Raw genomic sequence first — 26,931 nt, forward strand, 5'->3', positions numbered from 1 at the left:
AGGCACAAAATGGCCAACAATCTCTTGTTACAAGGTTTTTTAAGACTAAACTATCCAATTAAGAGCTGACACCTGGATTATTTTCCCTTTTAACCCAATATCTGATCCCAAAGACCCCACAATGAGGACTTTTTTGCCCAATTACAAAATGCCACCCCAACCCATGGAGGAGGAAGAAGAAACCCAGGATGACACCCTGTGCCCTCCACCTTGCACACTAAAAACCCCAAACCCTCAATTTCTCACCCAGTGATCCACCTACACTGCTGTCTATAATCTATTTCACACTTTTGTGGATTCTAGTTTATTTTGAAATCCAGGAAACTTCCTCCATGGATGAGGGTCAGAGTCAGCGCTCCCTGGGGGTCAGGGCAGCCCAGAGCAGGCACAGGAACATTCCCAGTGCTGCCCTGGCTTTCCCACAGGGAGCTGCCCTCGTTCCCCACCTCAGACTGTTCCGGTTGTGTTTGCAGACGTTAAGAAAGAAAGGTTTTAACGGCTGTGACAGCCCAGAGCCCGACGGCGACGACTCCATAGACCAGAGCCCCTTGATGGAGGATAAATACCGCAAAGGCAGCGAGGATCTGGATATCCTGTTCAAGAGATATGGTGTAAGTACCTGCCCGTGGCTGGAAATCCTTCATTATATGTTCTTTTCTGTTTTGTTTCTCTTCTGTTCGACCTCCCCTCGCCCTGTCCCTGGCCCCCCCTGTGTCCCCCCACACGTAACAGGCGCTGAACAAGAAGCACAGGGAGTGCGAGAGCCCCGAGGGGGACGAAGTGTTTGCTCTGACCCCGCAGACGGAGGAGAAATATAAAAAGATTGATGAGGAGTTTGATAAAATGATGCAGAGTTACCGGCTCGCAGTGAGTAGCTGGTGGCCTGCAGCCCCCCCTGGCCCCCTCCCCGGTGCCTCCAGGTGATGGGGGGGTGGATTTTGGATTTTGCATGGCTTTGCTTTGGAGCCGATGCCAGCAGCCCCTGCAGCCCTGAATGCACCTGGCTCTTGAGTGCCCTTCCTGTTGCCCAGCCTTGGGAGACTCCTTCCTGACCCTCCTTGGCTCTGGCCAGGCAGTGCAGGATGGTATTGCTTGTCTCATCTCCTCTGCTGGATTAGGGTCTCCTTTTTCACCCTCTTTTCCTCAAAAAAAAACCCCCAGATTTTTGTCTGGGTTAAGATCCCGGTGTTCATGTGAGCTGGTGGCGGGCGCCGACCTCTCACATCCTTGCAAAGCTCAGCCTGGTTTGGGCTATTCCACATTAATTCCCCCCAAATCCACCGAGCCCTCAGGGCAGCTGGTGGCTGTGGCAGAAATCCAGGGAGGTTTTAGCCTGTGATCCCAGAGCTGTCACTGGCACTGGGGTGGCATCAGGACAGTGCTGAAAGGGATTTGTGTCAGGAGACGGGAGGAGGAGGAGGGGGACACGTTTCAAATTAGTTGTTAGTTCAAGGGAGCAGAGACTATTGATGCAGGCAAGGGCTCTTCAGGGGATTAGCCCCGAGTTGCTGCAGCAGTAATTAATGCTGTGGGAGCAGGGGGGAGGCTCCTGTCCAGGGCTGGATGCAGCACAGCAAAAATGACACACACACACAGAGCCCCACCCAAAATAATCTGCCCTCCTGTGCTTTGCAAGCCCCCACAAGTTAAAATTCAGGCTTTTGTTGAGAACTGGGCCTTGTGAAATCTCCAGGTTTTGGGGGTTTTTTGCTGACTCAGCGCTGTGTTGCTCCACGAGCCTTGCAAAGGATCCCAAAATCTGCATTTTGATCCCCTGGATCTCAGGGTGGAGGAGGTGGGGAGGCTGCCCTGAGACCTGGAGGGGCTGAGGAGGTGGAGGAAAGTGCAGGTGGTGATGATCTCTTGCAGCTCTGCTGTGACAGCGAGGAGAGGGGTTCAGGGCAGGATTAGCTCTGTCAGGACGTGGATCTGCCTCAGCCTCCCTGGTTTCTCTAGGAGGGTGCAGATTCCCACCCTGCCAGGGTGTGTGGGGTGGGAGTAGAGCCCCAGCAGGACATGCACCCCTCCAGCACCTGGCACAAGCCCTACCACAGTGGAAAATAGGCTGGAAAGCCACCTGAGCTTTGTCCTTAGTGCAGAACACCCTCGTGAGCAGGGGCTGCTCAGCCTCAGACCGTGCCTGCTGCAAAGGCAGGGCCCTGAGTGGGGTCCCACCATCCAGACATGCCAATCCACAGGGACAATCTGTGCCCAGGGCTCCTTTCAGCAGGTGGCATTCAAGTGCTGGGTGGCTCCTCATCAGGGCATAGAGCATCTGGCTCCCCCACTAAACCTCCCTGGCAGCAAGGGGCCGAGCAGTGCAGGTGGAGTGTGTGGTTGAAGGAGACGCTTTTCCATTTTAACGCTGGGTTGGTTTTGTGTGTGAGCAGAACTAACCCAGAGGAGCAGCTTAACAACAGCTGTGTCTGCTAACGAAGGGGCCCTGTGGGGCTTCTGCCTCTGGTGTTTGCCCTCCCTTCTAACAAGAGCAGAAATGGTGGATTTTGGCTGATGTGTGCATCTTCTCCCCCAGACTTTGGACCCATGTGCAAGCTGCCCTTGTGCCGGGGCAGTGGCAGCCTCCCACCTGTCTGCAGGTGCATTAAGGCAAATCTCAGCTCTTGGGGCTGCTGTATCAGCTCCCAGCTCCACCATGGCACTGCTCATGCCGTGGTGTGGAGGAGCTCCAGCTCTTCCTCTCCCTCTCTGGGAGCTCTGAAGGCGCGCGGACGCGTTGGCAGTGATTTATTACACAACGCTGCTCCGGTGTTCGTGCAACGCCCGAGAAACCTTCCTCCACCTCCTCCTCCTCCTCCTCCTCCTCCTCCTCCTCCTCCTCCTGTGATTCTGCTGCCGTGCAGGATGAGCTCCCGGGCTAAGCAGAGGGAGGGCTCCGTGTTCCAGCTCTCCCTGGTGCTGTGGGAGTTGCTGAGCCCCAGGGCGCAGGCTCAGAGCCGCTGGCCCCGCGGCTCGGCTGCAGCCACGGGGTAGCTCTGAAGGACAGGATGCCCTTGGGAGGCAGGTGGGGAGAGTTCCTGGCAGGGAGGCGTGGGTGAGCACTGTCCTACTCCTTCCTGCCATCCCCCTCTCTCACCTAAGGAGCAGGACCTAAAGAGGAGCAGATTTTTGGAGGAGGGGAGGCTGCAAGTCCCTCTTCCCTCACTGGGGATCCACTCTGGCTCTGCGATGGTCCCATTCAGTGCTGGGCTACTCTCCCTCTCCATCCCAGAGCAAATTAAAGTGGGACTTAAGCAAAGCCCGTGCTAAAGCCTCTAAGCAGGTGCCAGCTCCTGTTAACGAAGAGCAAATCAGTGACATAAGACAAGTGGCTGGGATAATCACAGCGGCTCTGGCTCCCACGGGATGCTGGTAGGTGAAGCTGCTCCTCAACCTGCAGCCAAGGATAGGGCTTTAGTGATGCTCTGCATCCCTGGGGTCAGCTCATCCTTCCCAGCGGAGACAGGAGGGATCCCAGAGTGACCCAGGGGCTCTGTGGAGCAAAACGAGTCCTTCCCAGGTGCTTGGCCACCCAGAATGGGGATCCACTGCTGGCTTCCTGCTGGCTGAGGAAGGGAGAATAGAATCCTGCTTGTGGTGAAGGGTAGTGCCAAGCTGGGCTGCTCTCAGTGCTGCTGGGAGCAGACCACCAGGCTGGTGCCCACCTTCATGCTCTGGGCTGCTCCCAGCCTCTCCTTGCCTGCCCTGAAAGCACAGAGGGTAAATAAATACAGCCTGAAAAAGAGGCCAGAACACTTGTTTGCAGAGCTTGGCTATGTCCAAGAGAACGGCCCATTGCTCTTGCTGGTGTTCCCTGGTGGGAACTGGGCTCTGGTGCATCCCCTGCAAGGTGCCAGGGTGGGTTTGAGCACAGCAGTGCAGGTTTGAGGAGCCTGCCTGTCCCTCCCTGGCCAGCAGCTGTGCTGTGCTGCAGGAACTTTTCCTGGTGGGGAACTGGGCTCAGGTGCATCCCCTGCAAGGTTCCAGTGTGGGTTTGAGTGCAGCAGTGCAAGTTTGAGGAGCCTGACTGTCCCCCCCTGGCCAGCAGCTGTGCTGTGCTGCAGGAACTTTTCCTGCTGGGGAACTGGGCTCAGGTGCATGCCCTGCAAGGTGCCAGGGTTCAAGCACAGCAGTGCAGGTTTGAGGAGCCTGCCCCCTTTGCCAGCAGCTGTGCTGTGCTGTGCTGTGCTGCAGGAACTTGGCTCCCCTTTACCCTCTGCTCTCTGTTCAGTCCACAGTGCCCGCTCCGAACTTCGCCATGCCCGTGACGGTGCCGGTGACCAACCAGAACTCGCTGCAGTTCAGCAACCCTGGCAGCTCCCTGGTCACCCAGTCCCTGGTGACCTCCTCGCTGACAGACCCCCGGCTCCTGTCCCCACAGCAGCCAGCCTTGCAGAGGAACACGGTGTCCCCAGGGCTGCCACAGAGGCCAGCCAGTGCAGGTGAGCCACTGGGAGCCCCTCACCTGCCGGGGCGTCGGGGGTAGCATGGTCGGGACAGATGGAGATGAGAGATCTCTGCAGCCAGGTCAGGAATTTGGGGTTTATTGCAAAGGGCCTGGGTGCAGGGGCCTTTTGGAGTTTGGGGTTTATTATTGTAAAGGGCCTGGGTGCAGGGGCCTGCTGGGATTTGGGGTTCATTGCACAGGGCCTGGGTGCAGGGGCCTTTTGGCATTTGGGGTTTTTGCAAAGGGCCTGGGTGCAGGGGCCTGCTGGGATTTGGGGTTTATTGCAAAGGGCCTGGGTGCAGGGGCCTTTTGGAGTTTGGGGTTTTTGCAAAGGGCCAAGTGCAGGGGCCTGCTGGGATTTGGGGTTTATCGCAAAGGGCCAAGTGCAGGGGCCTTTTGGAGTTTGGGGTTTATTGCACAGGGCCTGGGTGCAGGGCCCTGCTGGAATTTGGGGTTTATCGCAAAGGGCCTGGGTGCAGGGGCCTTTTGGGTATTGGGGTTTATTGCAAAGGGCCAAGTGCAGGGGCCTGCTGGGATTTGGGGTTTATTGCAAAGGGCCTGGGTGCAGGGGCCTGCTGGGATTTGGGGTTTATTGCAAAGGGCCTGGGTGCAGGGCCCTGCTGGGATTTGGGGTTTATTGCAAAGGGCCTGGGTGCAGGGGCCTTTTGGGATTTGGGGTTTATTGCAAAGGGCCTGGGTGCAGGGCCCTGCTGGGAGCTGCCAGGCACAGCTGGAGCAGGACTGAGAGAAGAGAGGGGGAGAGAGGATGAGAGGGAAAGAGAGTAAAGGAGTAAAAAAGGTAAGAGAGTAAAAAGGGTAAGAGAGCAAAAGCGTAAGAGAGTGAGGTTCCCATTACAATACCATAAATCTTCTTCTGTGCTGAATATTCTAATTCTCACTAACCAATCCAGTACAAGATACAAATCCTACAGCATTTACATCCAGCCTATAAGAATCATTACATTACCATACTGTGCTACATTTTAAACCCTAAAAACTCCTCTTTGGGCCTGCCTGCAAGCAGAGGGTGTTGTTCCATCAAAAGGGGATCACCTTCAGTCCAGCCACACCATTGTTTTCCAGTTGTTCAGTAACTGAGGGATCTCAAAGCTTGCTTTCATTTCAATCTCACTTATAGTTTCTATATTCTCAAAATCTTTTGCCAGACAATCATATTTGTAAAGCTTTCCTGTTCCATCTTCCCCAACACTCACCTCCTCATCCTTCCTGCCTGCTGGGCTTGCAGCACCCAGTGTGGGGCATCCTGAGAGAGGGGACACCCCTGCTGCTTCCATCCCCTGTCCAGGGTCCACATTCCAGCACCTGTGGGTGGCAGAAGCTCTCTGGAAGTGTTGCTGCCCCTCAGTGTGTGTGACCTCCTGCCAGCCATGGATGCTCTGTTTGTGCCCCAAACTGAGGGCAACCTCCCCACCTTACCGAGGCTCTTTGAGAGCTGGATCCCTGCAGGATCTGGGCTGGATCCCTGCAGGATCTGGGCTGGATCCCTGCAGGAGCTGGGTTGGGTTGGCCAGTGCAAGATGACTCACCTGGCACCATGCCCAGGCTTGGGGGTGGCTGCTGGCACCCAGCTCGCCGGTGGCACTCTGGTGACATGGGTCTGGCTGCCTAAAAAGGGCTGTTCTGAGTTGGGCTGTGCTGCCTGCAGTTGGCTGTGGGTGATTACTCATGTGGCTGTGCTGACAGATCTGAGGAGCAGACATTTCCAGCAGGGACCAGCCCATGGTGGCACAGGACAGGCTGGGGGAGAGAGCAGTTGTCACCCACGTCCCCTGTAGTGGCAGGGGGGACAGGACAATGTGTGTGACCACAGCCTGGCTCTCTTTTATGATCATAAATCATATTCCTCCTATTTTGGATGCCACTGTAAAACTCACCCAGGCTGCAAATGGCAGAGCTGGTGCCAGTGAGCACCATTTGGGTCCTCAGCTGTGGTCCCTGGGGCTTTGAGAGCTCTGGGGAGCTTTGCAAAGGGGATGGATTTGGAGGGAAGGTTGGGAGGTGCTTCCAGAAGCAGGTTTGTGCTGGCTCAGGATGAGCAGGAGGAATGGCCTGGCTGGGATGCAGCAGGAACTGTGCTTCAGAGACAGCTTCTTTGCTCTCACCACCATCTCCAAAGTGCCTCAGAGCACTCAGGTATCGGGATGAGGCCCCAGAGCTGCAGGAGAGGGGACATTCTGCTCCAGGACTGATCCCAGAGAGCAGAGAGGGGTTATTCTCCTCCAGGATCAGTCCCAGAGAGCAGCATTTCCCTGCAGGCAGGGCTGGCAGAGCCCTCCTCGGGCACATGCAGCCATGGCTGAGGCTGCAGGGATCTCCTGCCCTCTCTGAGGCCCCTCAGCTGAGAGCAGAAGAGGCTTCCTGGTGGAGCAGACCCCTCTGGGGGCTCGCTGTTTCCAGCTCTCTCCCTGCTCATTTCAGGGGATCATTTTGTGGTTGTGAGCGCAGAGGTGTTCCAAGTCTGGCCATCTGTGTCTCATTCACTGGCTGCCTGGGACACGGAAGAAATCCTGTTTATAGGAGCCAGGGCCTTGCATGTTAGAAAAAAAATCCTTTTTTTTTTCCTTTTTTTTTTTAATTTTTTTTTTTTTAGCATTGCACCAGAGCTGGTTGTGTTGTTTCCAAAGCAAATGCACAGCGAGCGCTGGGTGGGTACCCTGACAGTGCCTGGTGCTGCTGGCTCAGGGATGCTGTGGGAGAAGGGCAGCCAAGGGTGGGTGCACAGGGCTGGGGGTGGGTTGGCATCACTCACCCACGGAGGTGGCAGCATGGCCACAGTGCCTGGGCTGCAGGTGGGCTCCCACAGCAGGGCACAGCCACAAAACCCTGCTGGAGCCCCTTCTGTGCCACTTGGGAGGCACAGGGACCTCTGGCTTTGCCTCCCCATCCCTTCAGGGAGGTGCTGCAGTGTCACACTCGCCACACCTAGTGGGTCACTTCACCCTTTCTCAGGCCATACAATTTTTGGGGCCGTATGAGGAGTAACTGTTCTCCCCTCAGCTCAGCCCTCCCACCCTCCTCCATCTTCCAGGGGCTCGCTGAGAGCCACGGGCTGGATCAAGATTCGTGTCTCAGGTTTCTCCATCTGGCTTGGGAAGGGCTGGGCAGTGCTCAGAGGTGGGGTTTGGCACCGAAAGCCCCCTGTTGGCCAGCCCGGGGCTCCGGGTTGACTGCGGTCGCAGCTCCGGAGCCTCCGCGCCGCCTCTTGGCTGCAGCCGTGGTCAGGCAGCCCCGGCTGGGGAATAGGTGGCTTTCAGAAATAACTTCATAACAAGGCAGAAGAAAGATCGAGTCTTCTTCCAGGCGAGGCAAAACGTTGTGGTTTTTGGGAATAAAAAGGTCCAGTTTTCCCCAGTCTGGTGGGGAATTTCAGCGCTTTGCTGCAAGTGTTGGGATGATGGGAGTGGGGATCTCTGTGGTGTCCTGGCAGTTTGGGATGGTTTCCATCGGTGTGAACCTTTTGGGAATAAAAAGGTCCAGTTTTCCCCAGTCTGGTGGGGAATTTCAGCGTTTTGCTGCAAGTGTTGGGACGATGGGAGTGGGGATCTCTGTGGTGTCCTGGCAGTGTGGGGTGGTTTCCATCCCTGTGAACATTACAGGGGGGGGGATTTTGTTTCCTCTCATGCTGCTGGGGCTCTCTCTCCCCCCAGCAGCACCAGCTCTGTGTCCCCCCCAAAAGGGGGGCTTGGAATCAAATAGCTGCAGTGTTTTCCAAGCTGCCTCCTCTGGAGCAGGCTCTGTGCACCTGGCTCCTTCCCAAAGGAAACGGATCTGCCTGGATAACATTTCCCAACCTGATCACCAGGAATGCTGCTCCTTTTGCCCAGGACTTTCTCCCCAGCAAGGCAGTCCTGTTTTTTCCCTTTTTGCCTTCCTCCACTGTGCTCCCTGCCCCTCAAAAGCGGGGATGCTCCCCCTGTTCCTGCCCTGATGCTGATCCCATCTCTGCTCTTGCTTTGCAGGGGCGATGCTTGGGGGAGACCTGAACAACACGAACGGAGCCTGCCCCAGCCCCGTGGGTGAGTAAGGAGCCCTCAGCCCCTGCCCTGGCTCCATGGGGCACTCCTGCCCTCCCCACACCTCCCACAGGATTTTGCTTTGCTGTTGAGCCCGTGGGGAAGCACTGGGGAAGGTTTTGCTGCTCTTGGCAGTGGGAGGGGTTGGCATGTGGAGCTCCAGGCTGCCTTTGGTGGGGGTGCTGGTTTCAGTGACCAAGCAGTCTCCATCTGCCCAGGGTTCTGGGGAGAGCTGCAGAGCAGGGAGGTGACCCCCAAAGAGCAGGATTTGGGTAGCTCTGGGTTCAGCTCCTGCTGCTGCAGCCAATTCTCTGATCAATTAACACCCAGCTCCTCCTCGTGCTTGGGCCCTATAAAGGAACTTTACTGCAAGGAAAAGAAGCTCATTAAGGGCCTTTTCCACTGTGAGAGCCTCAGTGCTAATGAGGCTCAGGCCTCATGGCTCAGCTCCTCAGCTGTAAAATGCACTAACAACATCTCCATCCCCACATCTGCCTCTGCCATCTGCAGGCTGAGGATGTTGGGCCACTGCTGGTGCAGGCACAGCCCAAAAACCAGAGCCAGCCCTGGGTACTGCTGGGAAGCAGCTGCTGCTCTCAGCACTGGCCTTGGCAGTGCTCCCAGCCTTGGCAGGGTAGATGCCATCCATCCCAGGGCAAGGGCACAAGCAAAAGCTCCTGAGCCTGACTCCTCACCCCTTTTTGCAGTAGGTGCCCAGCTGACAGCACAGAGCAGCGTGGAATTCCACATCACCCCAGATGAAACCAAACTGGAGCCAGATCCCGCTGGTTTTCGGGTGGAGTTGGTCCAGTTTTGGCTCTGCAGCATGGTGCCACCTGACCCCCATCCCCTACACTCTGGATTCTGCCAGGAATAACCATTTCCCTGTGCTGGGCAGCACCGTGCCAGCCCCAGAGGGATTTGTTCACAGAGCAAAACCCACCAGGGTGGTCTGTGGGGCAGTATCCCAGTGTCTCCCAGCACCCAGCACGAATCTTTGCTGATCCTTGAGGTACACAGGGAAGGGGACATCATACAGCTCTGGATTCTGCCATTTCCCTGTGCTGGGCAGCACTGTGCCAGCACCAGAGGGATTTGTTCACAGAGCAAAACCCACCAGGGTGCTTTGTGGGGCAGAGTCTCAGTGTCTCCCTGGGCTCTCCCAGCACGGAGCTTTGCTGATCCTTGAGGTACACAGGGAAGGGGCCATCATACAGCTCTGGATTCTGCCAGGAATAACCATTTCCCTGTGCTGGGCAGCACTGTGCCAGCACCAGAGGGATTTGTTCACACAGCAAAACCCACCAGGGTGGTCTGTGAGGCAGTATCCCAGTGTCTCCCAGCACCCAGCACGAATCTTTGCTGATCCTTGAGGTACACAGGGAAGGGGCCATCATACAGCTCTGGATTCTGCCATTTCCCTGTGCTGGGCAGCACTGTGCCAGCACCAGAGGGATTTGTTCACAGAGCAAAACCCACCAGGGTGCTTTGTGGGGCAGTGTCTCAGTGTCTCCCTGGGCTTTCCTAGCCCCCAGCTTTGCTGATCCTTGAGGTACACAGCGAAGAGGCCATCGTGGCACAGCCCCCAGGCAGCTCTGGGGGCTCCATTCCCCACATCCACCCCCATGTCAGCTGTCAGAGCACTCAGGATTCTGGATTCTGCCATTTCCCTGTGCTGGGCAGCACCAGAGGGATTTGTTCACACAGCAAAACCCACCAGGGTGCTTTGTGGGGCAGTGTCTCCCAGCACCCAGCACAGAGCTTTGCTGATCCTGGAGGGCACAGGGAAGGGGCCATCGTGCCCCAGGCAGCTCTGGGGGCTCCATTCCCCACAGCCACCCCCATGTCAGCTGTCAGAGCACTCAGGATTCTGGATTCTGCCATTTCCCTGTGCTGGGCAGCACCGTGCCAGCCCCAGAGGGATTTGTTCACACAGCAAAACCCACCAGGGTGCTTTGAGGGGCAGTGTCTCCCAGCACCCAGCACGGAGCTTTGCTGATCCTGGAGGGCACAGGGAAGGGGCCATCGTGCCCCAGGCAGCTCTGGGGCCTCGTTCCCCCCCATCCACCCCCGTGTCAGCTGTTGGAGCAGCCCCTGCGGGTGCAGAGCTTGGCAGGGCCCCTGAATGTCAGCATTGACGTCACCCGAGCATTCCCTGCGTTCCTGCTGCCACTGCAGGAAATGGGGCTGAGCAGCGGGGCCAGCCCCAGACCCCTGCTGTCCCCAGACTCTCCCCGCCCTCCCTGGGGCTCCCCTCGTGCCTCTGGGAGGGCACTGTGGCTCTGGCAGTGCTCAAATACCTGCTACATCTCTTCCTCCTCCTCCTCCTCCTCCTCCTCCTCCTCGCTTGCAGTCTCTGCAGCACTCAGTGATCACCTGCTGCCTCTGAGTCATCAGCTGCGGGTGCCTCTGGCCGGATCCTGCAGTGCTGTGTCCCTGCATGCTGCCCACACTCCATGGCTGTGCCACCCTGGGCATGCAGCACCCACCCCTGCCCCTTTGGGGGTGCTGAGCCCTGAGGGTCCCCGCTCAAATTCCCCCTGCAAAGGCAGCCCAGAGGAGCCAGAGGGCTCCTGCCACAGGCATCTTCTATGGAAAATCCTTTCCTGAGGATTTTTCCTCCTGAGAAGCTGAGAGGCCTCAGGAGAAAAATGTCACCAATGGTTATCTGCTGCTGTGGAATGCAACAGGTGGATCTGGGATTGGGCTCATGTGGATGTTTCTAATTAATGGCCAATCACAGCCCAGCTGTCCAGACTGTCTCAGTCAGTCCCAGGATTTTGTTATCATGTGTGACTGTGTTCACAGGGGTCTGAGGATGAGGGAAGAGATGAGGATCTGACTCCATGTTTCAGAAGGCTTGATTTATTATTTTATGATAGTTATTATATTAAAACTATACTAAAAGAATAGAAGAGAGGATTTCATCAGAAGGCTGGCTAAGAATAGAAAAAGAAAGAATGATAACAAAGGTTTGTGGCTCTGATAGAGTCTGAGCCAGCTGGGCTGTGATTGGCCATTAATGAGAAACAACCACATGAGCCCAATCCCAGATGCACCTGTTGCATTCCACAGCAGCAGATAACCATTGTTTGCATTTTGTTCCTGAGGCCTCTCAGCTTCTCAGGAGGAAAATTCCCAAGGAAAGGATTTTCCATAAAAGATGTCTGCGACAATCCTTCTTTTTCTATTCTTAGCCAGCCTTCTGATGAAATCCTTTCTTCTATTCTTTTAGTATAGTTTTGATATAATATATATCATAAAATAATAAATCAAGCCTTCTGAAACATGGAGTCAGATCCTCATCTCTCCCCTCAGAGCCCTGTGAACATGGTCACAGCTCCTCTTTTAGACTCCTTCCCTTGGCTGGGCAGTGCAGCCCCTGTCTCTGCATCCATGCTGGCTGCACGTGGCAATGACAGAAGCAATGACAGCCCAAGGCCACCCCACCCATCTTTGGGGGTGAGTGGGGGCAGCACTGGAGCCCAAAGCAGCCCAGGGAGCCACCCCAACCCACAGGGATACAGGGTGTGCCTCAAACAGGCTCGCCATGGGAGCCCCGTGGGCATCCATGCAGTGGGAAGGAGAATATCAAAGGATTTAAGATTTCTTATGGCTTTTCCATGGTCATGGGAAGGAGAATATCAAAGAGTTTAACATTTCTTATGGCTTTTCCATGGCCCTGGGAAGGAGAACATCAAAGAGTTTACCATTGCTTTTGGCTTTTCCATGGCTTTGGGAATGAGATTATCAAAGAGTTCAACGTTTCTTTTGGCTTTTCCATGCCTTGAGAAGGAGAATATAAAAGAATTTAACATTGCTTTTGGCTATTCCATGGCATTGGGAAGGAGAATATCAGAGTTTAACATTTCTTATGGCTTTTCCATGGCCTTGGGAAGGAGAATATCAAAGAATTTAAGATTTCTTTAGGCTATTCCATGGCATTGGAGGGAGAATATCAAAGGGTTCAATGTTTCTTTTGGCTTTTCCATGGCCACCAGCACTGCAGGTCACCTGAGGAATTTCTGCACCTTTGTTGTTGATAAATCTAAAAGCCAGTGCCCCTGTGGGACCAAGGGGAGCATTGGCACCCCCTGTGCCATCTGTGGGGTCAGAGCATTGCCATCCCTGTGCCAGCTGTGGGACCAAGGGGAGCATTGCCATCCCTGTGCCATCTGTGGGACCAAGGGAAGTGTCACCATCCCTGTGCCATCTGTGGGATCAGAGCATTGCCACCCCCTGTGCCATCTGTGGGGTCAGAGGGGAGTGTCACCAATGCTCCCTTCTGATCCCACAGATGGCACAGGGATGGTGACACTCCCCTTGGTCCCACAGATGGCACAGGGATGGTGACACTCCCCTTGGTCCCACAGATGGCACAGGGGTGGCAATGCTCCCCTTGGTCCCACAGATGGCACAGGGAGTGGAAATGCTCTGATCCCACAGATGGCACAGGGGTGGCAATGCTCTGATCCCACAGATGGCACAGGGGTGGCAATGCTCTGATCCCACAGATGGCACAGGGGTGGCAATGCTCTGACCCCACAGATGGCACAGGGGTGGCAATGCTCCCCTTGGTCCCACAGATAGCACAGGGGTGGCAGTGCTGCCCTTGGTGCCACAGATGGCACAGGGGGTGGCAGTGCTCTGATCCCACAAGTGGCACAGAGGTGGTGACACTTCCCTTTGGTCCCACAGATGGCACAGGGGATGGCAATGCTCTGATCCCACACATGGCACAGGGGATGACAATGCTCCCTTGGTCCCACACATGGCACAGGGGTGGTGACACTCCCCTTGGTCCCACAGATGGCACAGGGATGGCAATGCTCTGATCCCACAGATGGCACAGGGGTGGCAATGCTCCCTTGGTCCCACAGATGGCACAGGGGTTGGAAATGCTCCCCTTGGTCCCACAGCTGGCCCAGGGCTGGCATCCAGGGCAGCATTACCACCCCTGTGCCCGCTGTGCCCACCCTGGGCAGCTCCAGGGGTGCAGGGGTTTTGCTGAGCCCCCCTCCCTGCAGTGTTGGTGGCAGCAGCCCCTGCTGGAATGCAGCTGCAGCTCGATGTGCATGTCATTAATAATGCAATCAGCGACCTATTTTTCCCGGTCTAACGTGCAATGAATGTGAGGGCTGAATCCTGGTGATTGCTGAACGCCTTTCTATCTTTGGGGCCTATTCATGAAAAAAAACCAACCCTCATCAGAACAGTAATCTGATCCAATTTATTCCTTTCCTGATGTTCATCAAATCTTTTCCTTTTTATTTTTTTTTTCTTCCTTTCCTTTCTTCTTTTTTTTTTCCCCTTCTCTTTGCACATAAAATCCTTAAGTGGGGCAGCAGGAGGAGGAGGAGGAGGAGGAAAGGAGGGAACCTCAGATCTTCAAAGGGGCAGTGGGAGCAGTGAACTGAGTCCTCACTCTGCCACAGCCCCTTTTCACTGCCCCAGGAGCAGAGAGAGGCCTTAAAAGTGAATGTGCCAATAATTACCCATCTTGGCAGGGCTGTGGTGCCCAAGCAAAGCAGGGAAAGAGCCTGGCTGCAGATCAGGCTCTCAGATTTGCTGGGTGTTTCTGCAGGAACACAAAGGGAAGTCCCTGCAGGTTGGGCAGCTTGGGGGCTGCTGCCTGTCCTGGGGTGAACCTGCTGGGGTGTAGGAGGGATTTGGGGGGGATGAGGTGCTGCTCTCCCACAGGAAGGAGCAGTCATGGAGTGTAGGATGGTCGGGATGGATGGAGGTGAGGAATCTCTGCAGCCAGGTCAGGAATTTGGGGTTTATTGCAAAGGGCCTGGGTGCAGGGGCCTTGTGGAGTTTGGGGTTCATTGCAAAGGGCCTGGGTGCAGGGGCCTCTTGGGATTTGGGGTTTATTGCAAAGGGCCTGGGTGCAGGGGCCTTTTGGAGTTTGGGGTTCATTGCACAGGGCCTGGGTGCAGGGGCCTTTTGGGATTTGGGGTTTTTGCAAAGGGCCTGGGTGCAGGGACCTTTTGGAGTTTGGGGTTTATTGCAAAGGGCCTGGGTGCAGGGGCTTTTTGGGATTTGGGGTTCATTGCAAAGGGCCTGGGTGCAGGGCCCTGCTGGGAGCTGCCAGGCACAGCTGGAGCAGGACTGAGAGAAGAGAGGGGGAGAGAGGATGAGAGGGTGAGAGAGTAAAGGAGTAAAAGGGGTAAGAGCTTAAAAGGGTAAGAGAGTAAAAGGGGTAAGAGAGTGAGGTTCCCATTACAATACAATAAATCTTCTTCTGTGCTGAATATTCTGATTCTCACTCACCAATCCAGTACAAGATACAAATCCTACAGCATTTCCATCCAGCCTATAAGAATCATTACATTACCATCCTGTGTTACATTTTAAACCCTAAAAACTCCTCTTTGGGCCCCTTCTGCCAAGCTGTAGGGTCTGCTCTGCCCCTTGGGCCTGTCTGCAAGCAGAGGGTGTTGTTCCATCAAAAGGGGATCACCTTCAGTCCAGCCACACCATTGTTTTCCAGTTGTTCAGTAACTGAGGGATCTCAAAGCTTGCTTTCATTTCAATCTCGCTTATAGTTTCCATATTCTCAAAATCTTTTGCCAGACAATCATATTTGTAAGGCTTTCCTTATAAATCATTTTTCTTCTAAAAATGATGAAAAAAATCATGTTTTAAATCATGTTTCATCTTCCCCAGCACTGGAGCACTGATGGAGCCCCAGTGCAGTGTGTCCATCACCATCACCACTGCCACTCCTCCAGCCTTCACCTCCTCCCTCTCTGTGCCCCCTGTTCCTGTGCCAATCACTTGTTTTTAAAATTTTAAAAGTTTATTAGTAATAAAATGGTTATAAAAAGTAGTAATACAATTAGAGTAATAATAATTTTGGCAATTTGAATTAGGACAATATGAGACAATAGAGACACAAAGAGTTAGGATGTCCAGGTGCCTTTTTCTGGGCAGCACCAGCCTGAAAAAGGACCCCCATTAACAAAGGATTAACCCTTAAAAACAGCAGCCTGTTGCATATTCATACACTTCATACATGATGCATAAATTCCATTCAAACACAGGATTCTGTCTGGTCATCATCAACTTCTTCCTCTGAATCCTAACAGCACCTTTGAGGCAGGAAGAAATTCGTTTCTCCTGATAATGGGCAATAAATTCTCTTTCTCTGAAAGATTGAGGTGTCCTGTGGCTGCTATCTCAAGTCCTTTCTTTAGAAAAGTATCCTACACAGCATCATTTCTATTTTAACACTTTGTTATAACCTAAAACTCTATTTACCACACTACTTAAGAGAATGAACACAGCATCACTTTCTAACCCAACCCATCTAACATCCATTTGAATATCTGCAAAAAACCCAATCATTAAACACACGCATTTTTCCCACTGCAGGAAACGGCTACGTCAGTGCCAGGGCCTCTCCGGGGCTCCTGCCCGTGTCCAACGGCAGCAGCCTGGGCAAGATCATCCCGGCCAAGTCCCCTCCACCACCGGGGGCGCACGGAGCTCAGCTGGCCCCCAACAGCCGCAAGCCCGACCTGCGAGTCATCACCTCGCAGGGCAGCAAGGGGCTGATGCACCACCTGGTGAGTGCCACCGTGCCACTGCTGGGGCTGCCAGGGGGTGCCAAGGGGTGCCAGAGGGGTAATTTGGGGCTGTAGTGGTAATTTGGGAGCTGGATGGGGCCGTGCTGGAGGGGAGATGTGAGGGGGAAGGATGGGGTTCGTGCCTGCAGCATCCTGGAGCGGGCAGCACTGTGAGCTGGGTGTGCCCCGTGGATGGTGCAAAGCCTCTCTCAGTCACCACCCTGACACTGTGTGTGCCCCATGGGTGGTACAAACCCTGTACCAAGCACCACTCTGAGCTGGGTGTGCCCCATGGATGGTGCAAACCCTCTCCCAAGTGCCATTTTCACCAGTTTGTGCCCCATGGATGGTACAAACCCTCTCCCAAGCACCATCTGACCTGTGTGTGCCCCATGGATGGTGCAAACCCTCTCCCAAGTGCCATTTTCATCAGTTTGTGCCCCATGGATGGTACAAACCCTCTCCCAGGCACCATTCTCAGCAGTTTGTGCTCCATGGATGGTACAAACCCTCTCCCAATCACCACCCTGACTCAAGTGTGCCCCATGAATGGTACAAACCCTCTCTCAGTCACCATCTGACCTGTGTGTGCCCCATGGCTGGCACAAACCCTCTCCCAATCACCATTTTGAGCTGTTTGTGCCCCATAAATGGCACAAACCCTCTCCCAATCACCATTTTGAGCTGTTTGTGCCCCATGGCTGGCACAAACCCTCTCCCAAGCACCACCCTGACCTGTGTGTGCCCCTTGGAGGTGAGGGTGAGGTGCCAGTGGGCAGGGTGCTGCTGGGGGGGGCTGTGTGAGTTAACAGTGCTCTCGGTTCTCTCCCTGTTCTCCCCTGCACAGACCGAGGACCACCTGGCTCTGGTGAGTTCCCCTCTGGGTGTGCATGGTGTGGTGGCCCATGGGCTGTTTGTCCCCTCAGTCCTGTCCTGGCCTGGCATGGGGCACACAGAGGGGTGGGCACTGGCTCTCTGTGGTGGGAATGTGGGCACCAGCTTGGATCCAGTCCTGCTGCAGAAAATAAATCCAGAGAAAAACAGCTCTTAGGAAAACCCAGTTCCCTGTGGGAAAGGAGCTGGCAGGAGCTGCAAAGGGCCTGTTTCTCCACCAAGGCCAAAATTGCTGTGTTGGTCCCCCTGGGGAGGTCAGCCAGGGTCCCTGTGGGGACTGTGGAGCTGAGCTGGGCACTGCCACTGCCCTGGACCTGCCCATGGGGCTTGGCTGGAGCCACCACAGCTCCAGCACAGGGAGACCTGGCCCATGGCCAGCACATGGGAGACAGGGAGTAAATCAGGCTCTTCCCATATTAAAGATTTTATTTAAAGCCTGTGTAAATCCACTGGCTGCTTTGTGCACTCCCTAAACCTCCCTTGTGCACAGGGCAGTTTTCTGTGTTATTTTTATGGCTTTTTTTTTTTTTCCCCTCTCCCTGGCAGCAAAGTGAATGCCACCTTGTTTGTGGCAAGGATTCACTCTGCTCTGTTGCTATTCTGGTGCAGGGCAGATGGGAGACAGGGTCAGCCCAGCAAGGGAAGGGCAGGAGCTGCTGCAGGATGCAGATCCCACAGCCAGGGAAAAGCTCTCCAAAAACACAGGAGAAAGCCAATCCCTCTGGCAGCCTGCACTGAGACACTCCTGGCCAGGGCAAGGGTGGGCCAGGCATGACAGACACAAATTCTGCTGCTCTTTGTGTCCCCAAACCCTTCTTGCTTAGTGGCCCCCTTCCAGCATCTCTGTGCCTCAGTTTCCCCGTGTGTGGAGGGGGAGCAGTCACTCTGCCCTCCCCATCTGCTCCTTCCTGATCCCTGTGCCCATTCCCTGGCTGCACACTGCAGCAGCATTGGTGCAAATCCACTGGGGTGGCATTTGCAGTTTTAATTGTTGGGCTGAATTCACCTGGTGGCTTTTGGCCTGAAGTGAAAAACGTCCTCACCTTGTGAGGGTGTTCACAGGGGTCTGAGGATGAGGGAGGAGATGAGGATCTGACTCCATGTTTCAGAAAACTTGATTTATTATTTTATGAGAGTTATTATATTTAAACTATACTAAAAGAATAGAAGAAAGGATTTCATCAGAAGGCTGGCTAAGAATAGAAAAAGAAGGAATGATAACAAAGGTTTGTGGCTCTGATAGAGTCCGAGCCAGCTGGGCTGTGATTGGCCATTAATGAGAAACAACCACATGAGCCCAATCCCAGATGCACCTGTTGCATTCCACAGCAGCAGATAATCAATGTTTGCATTTTGTTCCTGAGGCCTCCCAGCTTCTCAGGAGGAAAATTCCCAAGGAAAGGATTATTTTCCATAAAAGATGCCTGCGACACTCGCCCCAGCCAAGGTGGCAGCAGTCAGGTGGATGCCAGTGAGGGTGGTGAAATGTGGCCAGGCTGGCACAGGCACCTTGGCACTGCTGCATCAGGAAGGGAACTGCAGGGTGTGTGCCCCACAGATCCCCCCTGCTCCTCCAGCTTCTCCCCAGCTTTGCTCCCTCCACGCTGCTCAGCCCACACACAGCAGATCCTCTCTGCAAGTGGCAGCTCCCACCTCATCCCAGGCAGCTGTAAGATGAGTCAGGATCCCTCCAGTGCATCCCCAGTGCCCACAGCCCCAGCCCTGCCACCCTCAGTGCTGCTCCTGCAGCTCTGAGCCTGCTCTCCTCCCTGCCAGGCTTCAGAGAGGTGTCCCCCCATTGCTGTCCACCCTCCCACCACTGCAGAGCCAGCAGGGTCCATGCCCTGGCAGCATGCTGCATGGTTGGCACCACCTGGGAGTGTTGTCTGTGGGCACGGTGTGAGTGGCACGGTGTGGGGGGCAGCTTGCACAGCTCCTCCCTGCGTGGATTGCGCTGAAAATCGGGCGTTGTGACAATGGCAACGGCGCCCACGCTCACCTCAGGGCACCAGGGGGGTTCCTGGGGCTGGCACAGCTTGCCCTGCTGCTGTCCCTGTGCCACACTCACCCCTGTGCCCTGCCAGGGAAGGCACAGGGCCCTGCAGAGAGGGGCACCAGGGATATGGGGGCACCAGGGATATGGGGCTGTGGGGGCACAAGGGATGGGGCTGTGGGGGCACAAGGGATGTGGGGCTGTGGGGGCACAAGGGATGGGGCTGTGGGCCCTGCAGAGAGGGGCAGAATGGGGTTGTGGACCCTGCAGAGAGGGGCACAAGGGATGGGGCTGTGGGCCCTGCAGAAGGGATGGGGCTGTGGGGACTGCAGAGAGGGGCACAAGGGATATGGGGCTGTGGGCCCTGCACAAGGGATGGGGCTGTGGCCCCTGCAGAGAGGAGCAGAATGGGGCTGTGGGGGCACAAGGGATGGGGCTGTGGGCCCTGCAGAGAGGGGCACAAGGGATATGGGGCTGCAGAGAGGGGCAGAATGGGGCTGTGGGCCCTGCACAAGGGATGGGGCTGTGGGGACTGCAGAGAGGGGCAGAATGGGGCTGTGGGCCCTGCAGAAAGGGGCAGAATGGGGCTGTGGGCCCTGCACAAGGGATGGGGCTGTGGGCCCTGCAGAGGGGCAGAATGGGGCTGTGGGCCTTGCAGAGAAGGGCACAAGGGATGGGGCTGTGGGGGCTGCAGAGAGGGGCAGAAGGGATGGGGCTGTGGGCCCTGCAGAGAGGGGCACAAGGGATATGGGGCTGCAGAGAGGGGCAGAATGGGGCTGTGGGCCCTGCAGAAGGGATGGGGCTGTGGGCCCTGCAGAGAGGGGCACAAGGGATGGGGCTGCAGAGAGGGGCAGAATGGGGCTGTGGGCCCTGCAGAAGGGATGGGGCTGTGGGCCCTGCAGAAGGGATGGGGCTGTGGGCCCTGCATCCCCCTGGTCTCTCATGCAGGCAGGACAGGGACAGGGCTGTGCCTTTGTAAAGATCTTTTGTGCCACATCCTTAACCCACAGCACGGCCAGGGCTGGCTGCCAGCAGGATGTGTGCCAGGAAAACCTTCTCCTGCAGCCCCCCACAGCTTTAGCAGTCAGAGCCCTGCTAATCTCCTTGCCCAGGCCACCAGGGGCACCCGGGGCTGGGCACTGTGTGGGTGCAAGGGGAGCAAATCCTGCACAGCCAGGTGCTCTCAGCCCCTGCAGGTGGCCAGGGCAGGGTGCCAGCCTCCAGCCCTGTGCCAGGAGGGTCTCCCTGGCCATGGGGGAGCACTGCAGAGTGTGTGCCCAGCCTGGGGAGCCCTGAGCTGCACAGTTGCACCCTCGTGCCAGGCGTGGTTCAAGCTGGGCACTGCCCCAGTCTTCACAGGGTGACGTGTGCTGGGTGCTTGGGATTAGAGTCAAGCCTCTTGAGTCTGATTTAAATCAGATCAGCAGAGACAGCCCAGATTATCTGCCTTGTAAACAGGGCTGAATCTGACCTGTGGGTCTGCCCACATAACTGCCTGGAAAACCAAAGGGGGGAGCTTGGGGTGCTCTGGTCCAAGGGCAGAATTTTTCCATGGTGGACCTGCTAATACCTGAGTCACCAAAACCTTGTGAGGGCACTGAGCCAGCAGGTTGCTGAGCTCTGGACTTGGAGTTTAGGGATTCCAGAGTCCCTTTAAAATCCTGAGGCCAGTGCTTGGTGTCCTCAGCTTCCCTTGAGGCAGGGGTTTGTTCCTGGCCACCAGAGCTGCAGGGAGATGTCAGCTCTGTGCTGGTTTTGGTTTGCTTTGATGCCTTTGTCACTCCTTGGGAGCTCAGCAAGGCTGACTCTGGAAAGCAGTGAGGAATTGTCTGAGGCCTCCTGGTGGTTTCCCCCTCCATGCACTCAGGGGCATGGCTGGTGCTGCTGGGTGAAGGAAGGGGACTCAAGGCCGTGACCTGCAGATGAGTGGCAGTGCCTGGTGTGGTTTGTACTTTGCTTTTTTGCAGTGTGGAATGGCCAGAGGATCAACCCTGCCTGTCCCACGGTCTCCATGCTCAGTCCCAGTGCATGCCCAGGGGGTCTGGGGGGGCCACAACCTCTGAAAATGACCCAATCCAACCATCTGGAATGGTTTAACTCCCTCCCTGTTTGCTCCCACAGCAGAACACACAGCGCTTGGGTGTCTCTCAAGCAACTCACTCTCTGACCACACCAGTCGTGTCCGTGGCCACTCCGAGTCTGCTGACACAGGGGCTGCCCTTCTCAGCCATGCCCACAGCCTACAACACAGGTAAGACATGGGCAGGACAGAGATCTGAGCAGGTGAGACATGGCCAGGACAGAAATCTAAAGCAGGACATGGCCAGGGCAGAGATCTGAGGTGTCTCAGTTAGCTCTGACACAGACAGGACCTGGCCAGGACAGAGCTTTAAGCAGACAGGACCTGACCAGGACAGAGCTCTCAGGTGTCTCAGCTCTGACACAGACAGGACCTGGCCAAGGCAGAGCTTTAAGCAGACAGGACCTGACCAGAGCAGAGCTTTAAGCAGACAGGACCTGGCCAGGACAGAGCTCTCAGGTGTCTCAGCTCTGACACAGACAGGACCTGGCCAGGACAGAGCTCTCAGGTGTCTCAGTTAGCTCTGACTCAGACAGGACCTGGCCAGGACAGAGCTCTGGCACAGACAGGACCTGACCAGGACAGAGCTTTAAGCAGACAGGACCTGACCAGGACAGAGCTCTCAGGTGTCTCAGCCCCAGAGGGAAATGTGCTGCTGCAGGTGTGCCTGGGGCTCCCTGAGCAGCTGCAGTGATGCTCCTGGCACTCTCCACTGCAGCACATTGAGTGCAAGGGTTCCTCCACAGGACTAAAAGCAAGGGAAATTCATTGTGTCAGTGGTGAGAGCTCATTGTCATAGCCAGAAGGGCTGTGAGGGCTGATGCAGCCCATTGCACTGTGCAAGTGGGTGCTAATTACAGCTACACCCATCCCCGGGCTCTCAGAGCTCTGGGGATGTTGTAATAATGACAACAAATCCCTCAGAAAGTTTGGGAGGAATGCAACCCAACCTGCTCCCAGCCACAGCTGATTCGGGTGCTGGGTTGGAACCAGCCCCAGGCGACAGTGACAGTGCACTTGCCCAAACACAAGAATTGCTCATCTCTCACCTGTCAGACCTCCAGCAAGGCTTTGAGGGCTTGCTGGCTGCCTGTGTAACTTGTTCTGAGGAAAAGTTTGCAACAAATGTACAAAAGCTGCTTGTCTGGAAGAAGGCAGAAGTGGCAGTTGGATACTCCCTGTCCTAATGAGTAGGTGCAGTCCCAGAGATGCTGGCTGTGCGTGATGGGGCTGCTCTCCTGCGTGACCATGTGGTTCACCAGCCAGCCAGAGTCCCCAAAATAGGTTTTAATTGAGCCCTGTGCACTGCTCAGAGCAGAGGAGCCTGAATTTCAGCTCTCTGCAGTTATTTTTTCTCTCAGCTGACCGTGGGCAGAGCTGTGTTCCTGCCCAGGTGCTGTGGAGGCACCACTGGAGGGTGCAAACTCTGAACCTGGCAGTGCTGCCAGAGCTGCCCTGTTAGCTGGGCAGGAATTGGCTTCATTTGTGAAGGGTCTGGAGCACAAGGAGCTGAGGGGGCTCAGCCTGGAGGAAAGGAGGTTTGGAGGGACTTTGTCACTGTCCACAACTCCCTGACAGGAGGGGACAGCCAGGATTGGGCTCTGCTCCTGGGTGACAAAGGGCAGGACAAGGAGAAACCACCCCAGGGGGGGTTTAGGTGGGGATATTAGGGAAAAATTCTGTGTGGAAAAGGTGTTCAGGCCTTGGAACAGACTGGGGCAGTGGTGGTGTCACCATGCCTGGAGGGATTTAACAGAGGTGACTGTGGCACTTGGGGACATGGCTCAGTGGTGGCCTTGGCAGTGCTGGGGGAGCCATTGGACTCCATGGTCTGGGACAGCCTTTCCAGCCTGGAGAAAAGGAGGTTTGGAGGGACTTTGTCACTGTCCACAACTCCCTGACAGGAGGGGACAGCCAGGACTGGGCTCTGCTCCCAGGTGACAAAGGGCAGGACAAGGAGAAACCACCCCAGGGGGGGTTTAGGTGGGATATTAGGGAAAAATTCTGTGTGGAAAAGGTGTTCAGGCTTTGAACAGGCTGTCTGGGGCAGTGGTGGTGTCACCATGCCTGGAGGGATTTAACAGAGGTGACTGTGGCACTTGGGGACATGGCTCAGTGGTGGCCTTGGCAGTGCTGGGGGAACAGTTGGACTCCATGGTCTGGGACAGCCTTTCCAGCCCAGATAATTCAGTGGTTCTGTGGTGCTGCAGAGGTGGTGGAGGGCTGCAGATGCCCTGAGCAAACTCCCACCCTGGAGCATTGCCTGGAGCACTGCCCAGGACTCACCTGGTAGCTGGGTGGGCATTGCCTGGATTCCAGGCTGGTGCAGCTGTGCTGAGCTGCCCTTTGGCCACAATTCTGTGCCCTTTCCTGTGCTGGGGTGTCAAACCTGCCCCTTCCCAGCCCTGTGACCTGGGGCTGAAGCCCTGCTGGGGGCTGAGGGGCAGCCAGGAGTGTCAGGAGCTCCCAGAGCAGAGCAGGCAGTGCAGGGGGGTGTGGAGCAGGGAAGCCGGTGCCAGGATCTTGGGTGGGGTGTGCTGGGGATTTGGCAGCAGTTCAGCACCAGCACAGCCACCTCTGTGTGTGCTGCTGGGGTGGGGACAGCTGAAACCACGAGACACCCAAAATTAGAGCTAGGGAGGGGGAGGAGAGGGTGTGAGGAGGGTTTGCTGGGTGGCTGTGGCAGGCTGACACGGCTGACCAAGGCCTGACCATCTCCTTCCCTCCCTGGCTTTCTCCACCAGCATTCTTTGTAAAATCCCCTCTGGTTGGAGGTGCCCCACTGGGATTTTCAGTGGGGTCTGTAGGGAACAGGCATTGCCCTGCAAATCTGGGGGGGTCCTGGGGTGGGGGGTGCCCGTGGAGGGGTGGGAACAGTGTGGGGGAGTCCTGTGGAGGGGGGGTCACGGTGACAGCTCCGTGTCCCCATGGCGGGCAGGGAGCGCCCCCTGCTGCCACCCGGGACACGGCGCGCGAGGGGTGTCCCAGGCATGGGTGGGGCTGTCCCAGGTACGGCCCAGGTACAGGTGGGGATGCCCCAGGTACAGGTGGGGATGCCCCAGGTACAAGTGAGGGTGCCCCAGGTATAGATGAGAGTACCCCAGGCACAGGTGGGGGTGCCCAGGTACAAGTGGGGCTGACCCAGGTGCAGGTGGAGATGCCCAGGCACAGGTGGGGATGCCCAGGTGGGGATGCCCCAGGTACAGGTGGAGATGCCCAGGCACAGGTGGGGATGCCCAGGTGGGGATGCCCCAGGTACAGGTGGGGATGCCCAGGCACAGGTGGGGATGCCCAGGTGGGGATGCCCAGGTACAGGTGAGGATACCCAGGCACAGATGGGGATGCCCAGGTGGGGATGCCCCAGGTACAGGTGGGGATGCCCAGGCACAGATGGGGATGCCCAGGTGGGGATGCCCCAGGTACAGGTGGGGATGCCCAGGCCCAGGTGAGGGTGCCCCAGGTACAGGTGGGGATGCCCCAGGCACAGGTGGGGATGCCCAGGCACAGATGGGGATGCCCAGCTGGGGATGCCCCAGGTACAGGTGGGGATGCCCAGGCACAGATGGGGATGCCCAGGTGGGGATGCCCCAGGTACAGGTGGGGATGCCCAGGCCCAGGTGAGGGTGCCCCAGGTACAGGTGGGGATGCCCCAGGCACAGGTGGAGATGCCCAGGTGGCGATGCCCAGGTACAGGTGAGGATGCCCAGGCCCCGGTGAGGGTGCCCCAGGTACAGGTGAGGATGCCCAGGCCCAGGTCAGGGTGCCCAGGCCCAGCTGGGTGCCAGCTGCCAGGTTTGCTGCCCCAGGAGGGCAGGAGCTGTGTCTGGCTCTGTACATTTGGCTGGAGGGGGCTCTGGGGGGGTCTCACATGTTCATGGCCCTTCCTGGGAGGAGCCAGACACAGCTGCCATGGGCACTGCTGTGCCAGGGGCACTGGGGGTGTTGTGGAGGGGGCAGGTCCTGCCAGCAGCACCCTCTGGGTGAAAGAGAAGTGGATTTGAGGAGGGAATTGGATTTAAGGAGGGAATTGGATTTAAGGAGGGAATTGGATTTAAGGAGGGAATTGTTCACACTGAGGGTGGGGAGGTGCTGGCACAGGCTGCCCAGAGAAGCTGTGGCTGCCCCATTGCTGGAGGTGTCCAAGGCCAGGTTGAACAGGGAGCAGTGTGGCATAGTGAGAAGTGTCCCTGCATGTTGGACTAGATGGCCTTTAAATGTCCCTTTTCTGATGTAGTGTTTTGTCTTAGATTGAAGTGGATCTCAGAGGTCTTTTCCAGCCTGATTGATTTTGTGATCCCAACACAAACCATCCACACAGGAGCTGTGTGCTCTGGCCACAGACACCCCATCCACCGTGTGTTTGTGTCTCTGGTGTGTCTCCATCCTCCCTCAGTGCTGGGGGCACTGTGGGCACAGCTTTGACATGGAATTGACTGCAGGCCTCCTCCCTTGCAGATTATCAGCTGACGAGTGCTGAGCTCTCCTCGCTGCCGGCCTTCAGCTCACCTGGAGGGCTGTCCCTTGGCAACATCTCTGCCTGGCAGCAGCAGCAGCAGCAGCAACAGCAGCAGCAGCAGCAGCAACAGCAGCAGCAGCAGCAGCAACAACAGCAACAGCAGCAGCAGCAGCAGCAGCCGCAGCAGCAGCCGCAGCAGCAGCACCTGGTCCCGGTGTCCCTAGGAAACTTAATGTGAGTGACACCAGAGGGAAATGGACAATTCCTCAGGGGGTGCCACACCTGCAGAGCCCCAGGGAGCTGGGAGAGCCCCCTGTGTTCTCCAGACTCCCAGTGCCAGGCCCTGGTGGGTCCACGCTGTGTTCCTGGGGGCAGGAGCTGTGTGGCTCTGCACAGCTGTGGGGTTTGGGCAGTGATGTCACTGTAAGGGTGACCCAGAGTCCCTGTGCACAGCTGTGGGGTTTGGGCAGTGCTGTCCCTGTCACTCTAAGGGTGACCCAGAGTCCCTGTGCACAGCTGGGAGGTTTGGGCAGTGCTGTCCCTGTCACTGTAAGGGTGGCCCAGAGTCCCTGTGCACAGCTGTGGGGTTTGGGCAGTGCTGTCCCTGTCACTCTAAGGGTGACCCAGAGTCCCTGTGCACAGCTCTGGGGTTTGGGCAGTGCTGTCACTGTAAGGGTGGCCCAGAGTCCCTGTGCACAGCTCTGGGGTTTGGGCAGTGCTGTCCCTGTCACTGTAAGGGTGACCCAGAGTCCCTGTGCACAGCTGTGGGGTTTGGGCAGTGCTGTCACTGTAAGGGTGACCCAGAGTCCCTGTGCACAGCTGGGAGGTTTGGGCAGTGCTGTCACTGTAGGGGTGACCCAGAGTCCCTGTGCACAGCTGTGGGGTTTGGGCAGTGCTGTCACTGTAAGGGTGACCCAGAGTCCCTGTGCACAGCTGGGAGGTTTGGGCAGTGCTGTCACTGTAAGGGTGACCCAGAGTCCCTGTGCACAGCTGGGAGGTTTGGGCAGTGCTGTCCCTGTCACTGTAAGGGTGGCCCAGAGTCCCTGTGCACAGCTGGGAGGTTTGGGCAGTGCTTTCACTGTAGGGGTGACCCAGAGTCCCTGGCTGGGATCAGGGTATTTGGGGATGCTCCCAGAGCCTCATCCAGCAGCCTCTCCACTGTGGGATTGATCCCTGCACTCACCTGGGGGGAGCTGAGAACAGGCAGTGCTGGATGGGATGGACATTGCAGGATAAGGTGCCTGGAATTGCGCCCTGCTGGTACAGAGGAAAGTGGCTTTTAGTATTGCAAAGAGATTGCTTTTCCTCAGGGCAGAACCTACAGGCACTTGCACCTTAGAGCAGGGTTTTTGGTGTGGAGTAAAGCACCCACACAAAGTCAAAAGAAAGATTTAAGCCACATGATCACATTGAGACCACGGGACAAAGAGAGGCAGGAATTGAGGGGGGATCAGTGAGT

At 56.4% G+C, this 26,931-nt stretch overlaps 1 protein-coding gene across 18 annotated transcripts in view; it reads left to right on the forward strand.

Annotated features, from left to right (window-relative positions):
* The window catches only part of MEF2D (myocyte enhancer factor 2D), a 102,671-nt gene that overhangs the window by 68,298 nt on the left and 7,442 nt on the right, over window positions 1-26,931 (forward strand). For 16 of the 18 annotated variants that reach the window (XM_077192131.1, XM_077192123.1, XM_077192122.1 and 13 more), the window contains 7 exons: window positions 474-611; window positions 4,229-4,439; window positions 8,425-8,481; window positions 15,856-16,049; window positions 16,897-16,917; window positions 21,058-21,187; window positions 25,472-25,706. In XM_077192131.1, coding sequence (XP_077048246.1) covers window positions 474-611; window positions 4,229-4,439; window positions 8,425-8,481; window positions 15,856-16,049; window positions 16,897-16,917; window positions 21,058-21,187; window positions 25,472-25,706 — 986 coding nt within the window. The remainder of the gene's footprint in view (window positions 1-473; window positions 612-4,228; window positions 4,440-8,424; window positions 8,482-15,855; window positions 16,050-16,896; window positions 16,918-21,057; window positions 21,188-25,471; window positions 25,707-26,931) is intronic. The other 2 variants (XM_077192138.1, XM_077192139.1) reach the window with 2 other exon arrangements.

The sequence above is a fragment of the Agelaius phoeniceus genome, chromosome 31, assembly GCF_051311805.1.
Source record: "Agelaius phoeniceus isolate bAgePho1 chromosome 31, bAgePho1.hap1, whole genome shotgun sequence".
NCBI lineage: Eukaryota > Metazoa > Chordata > Aves > Passeriformes > Icteridae > Agelaius > Agelaius phoeniceus.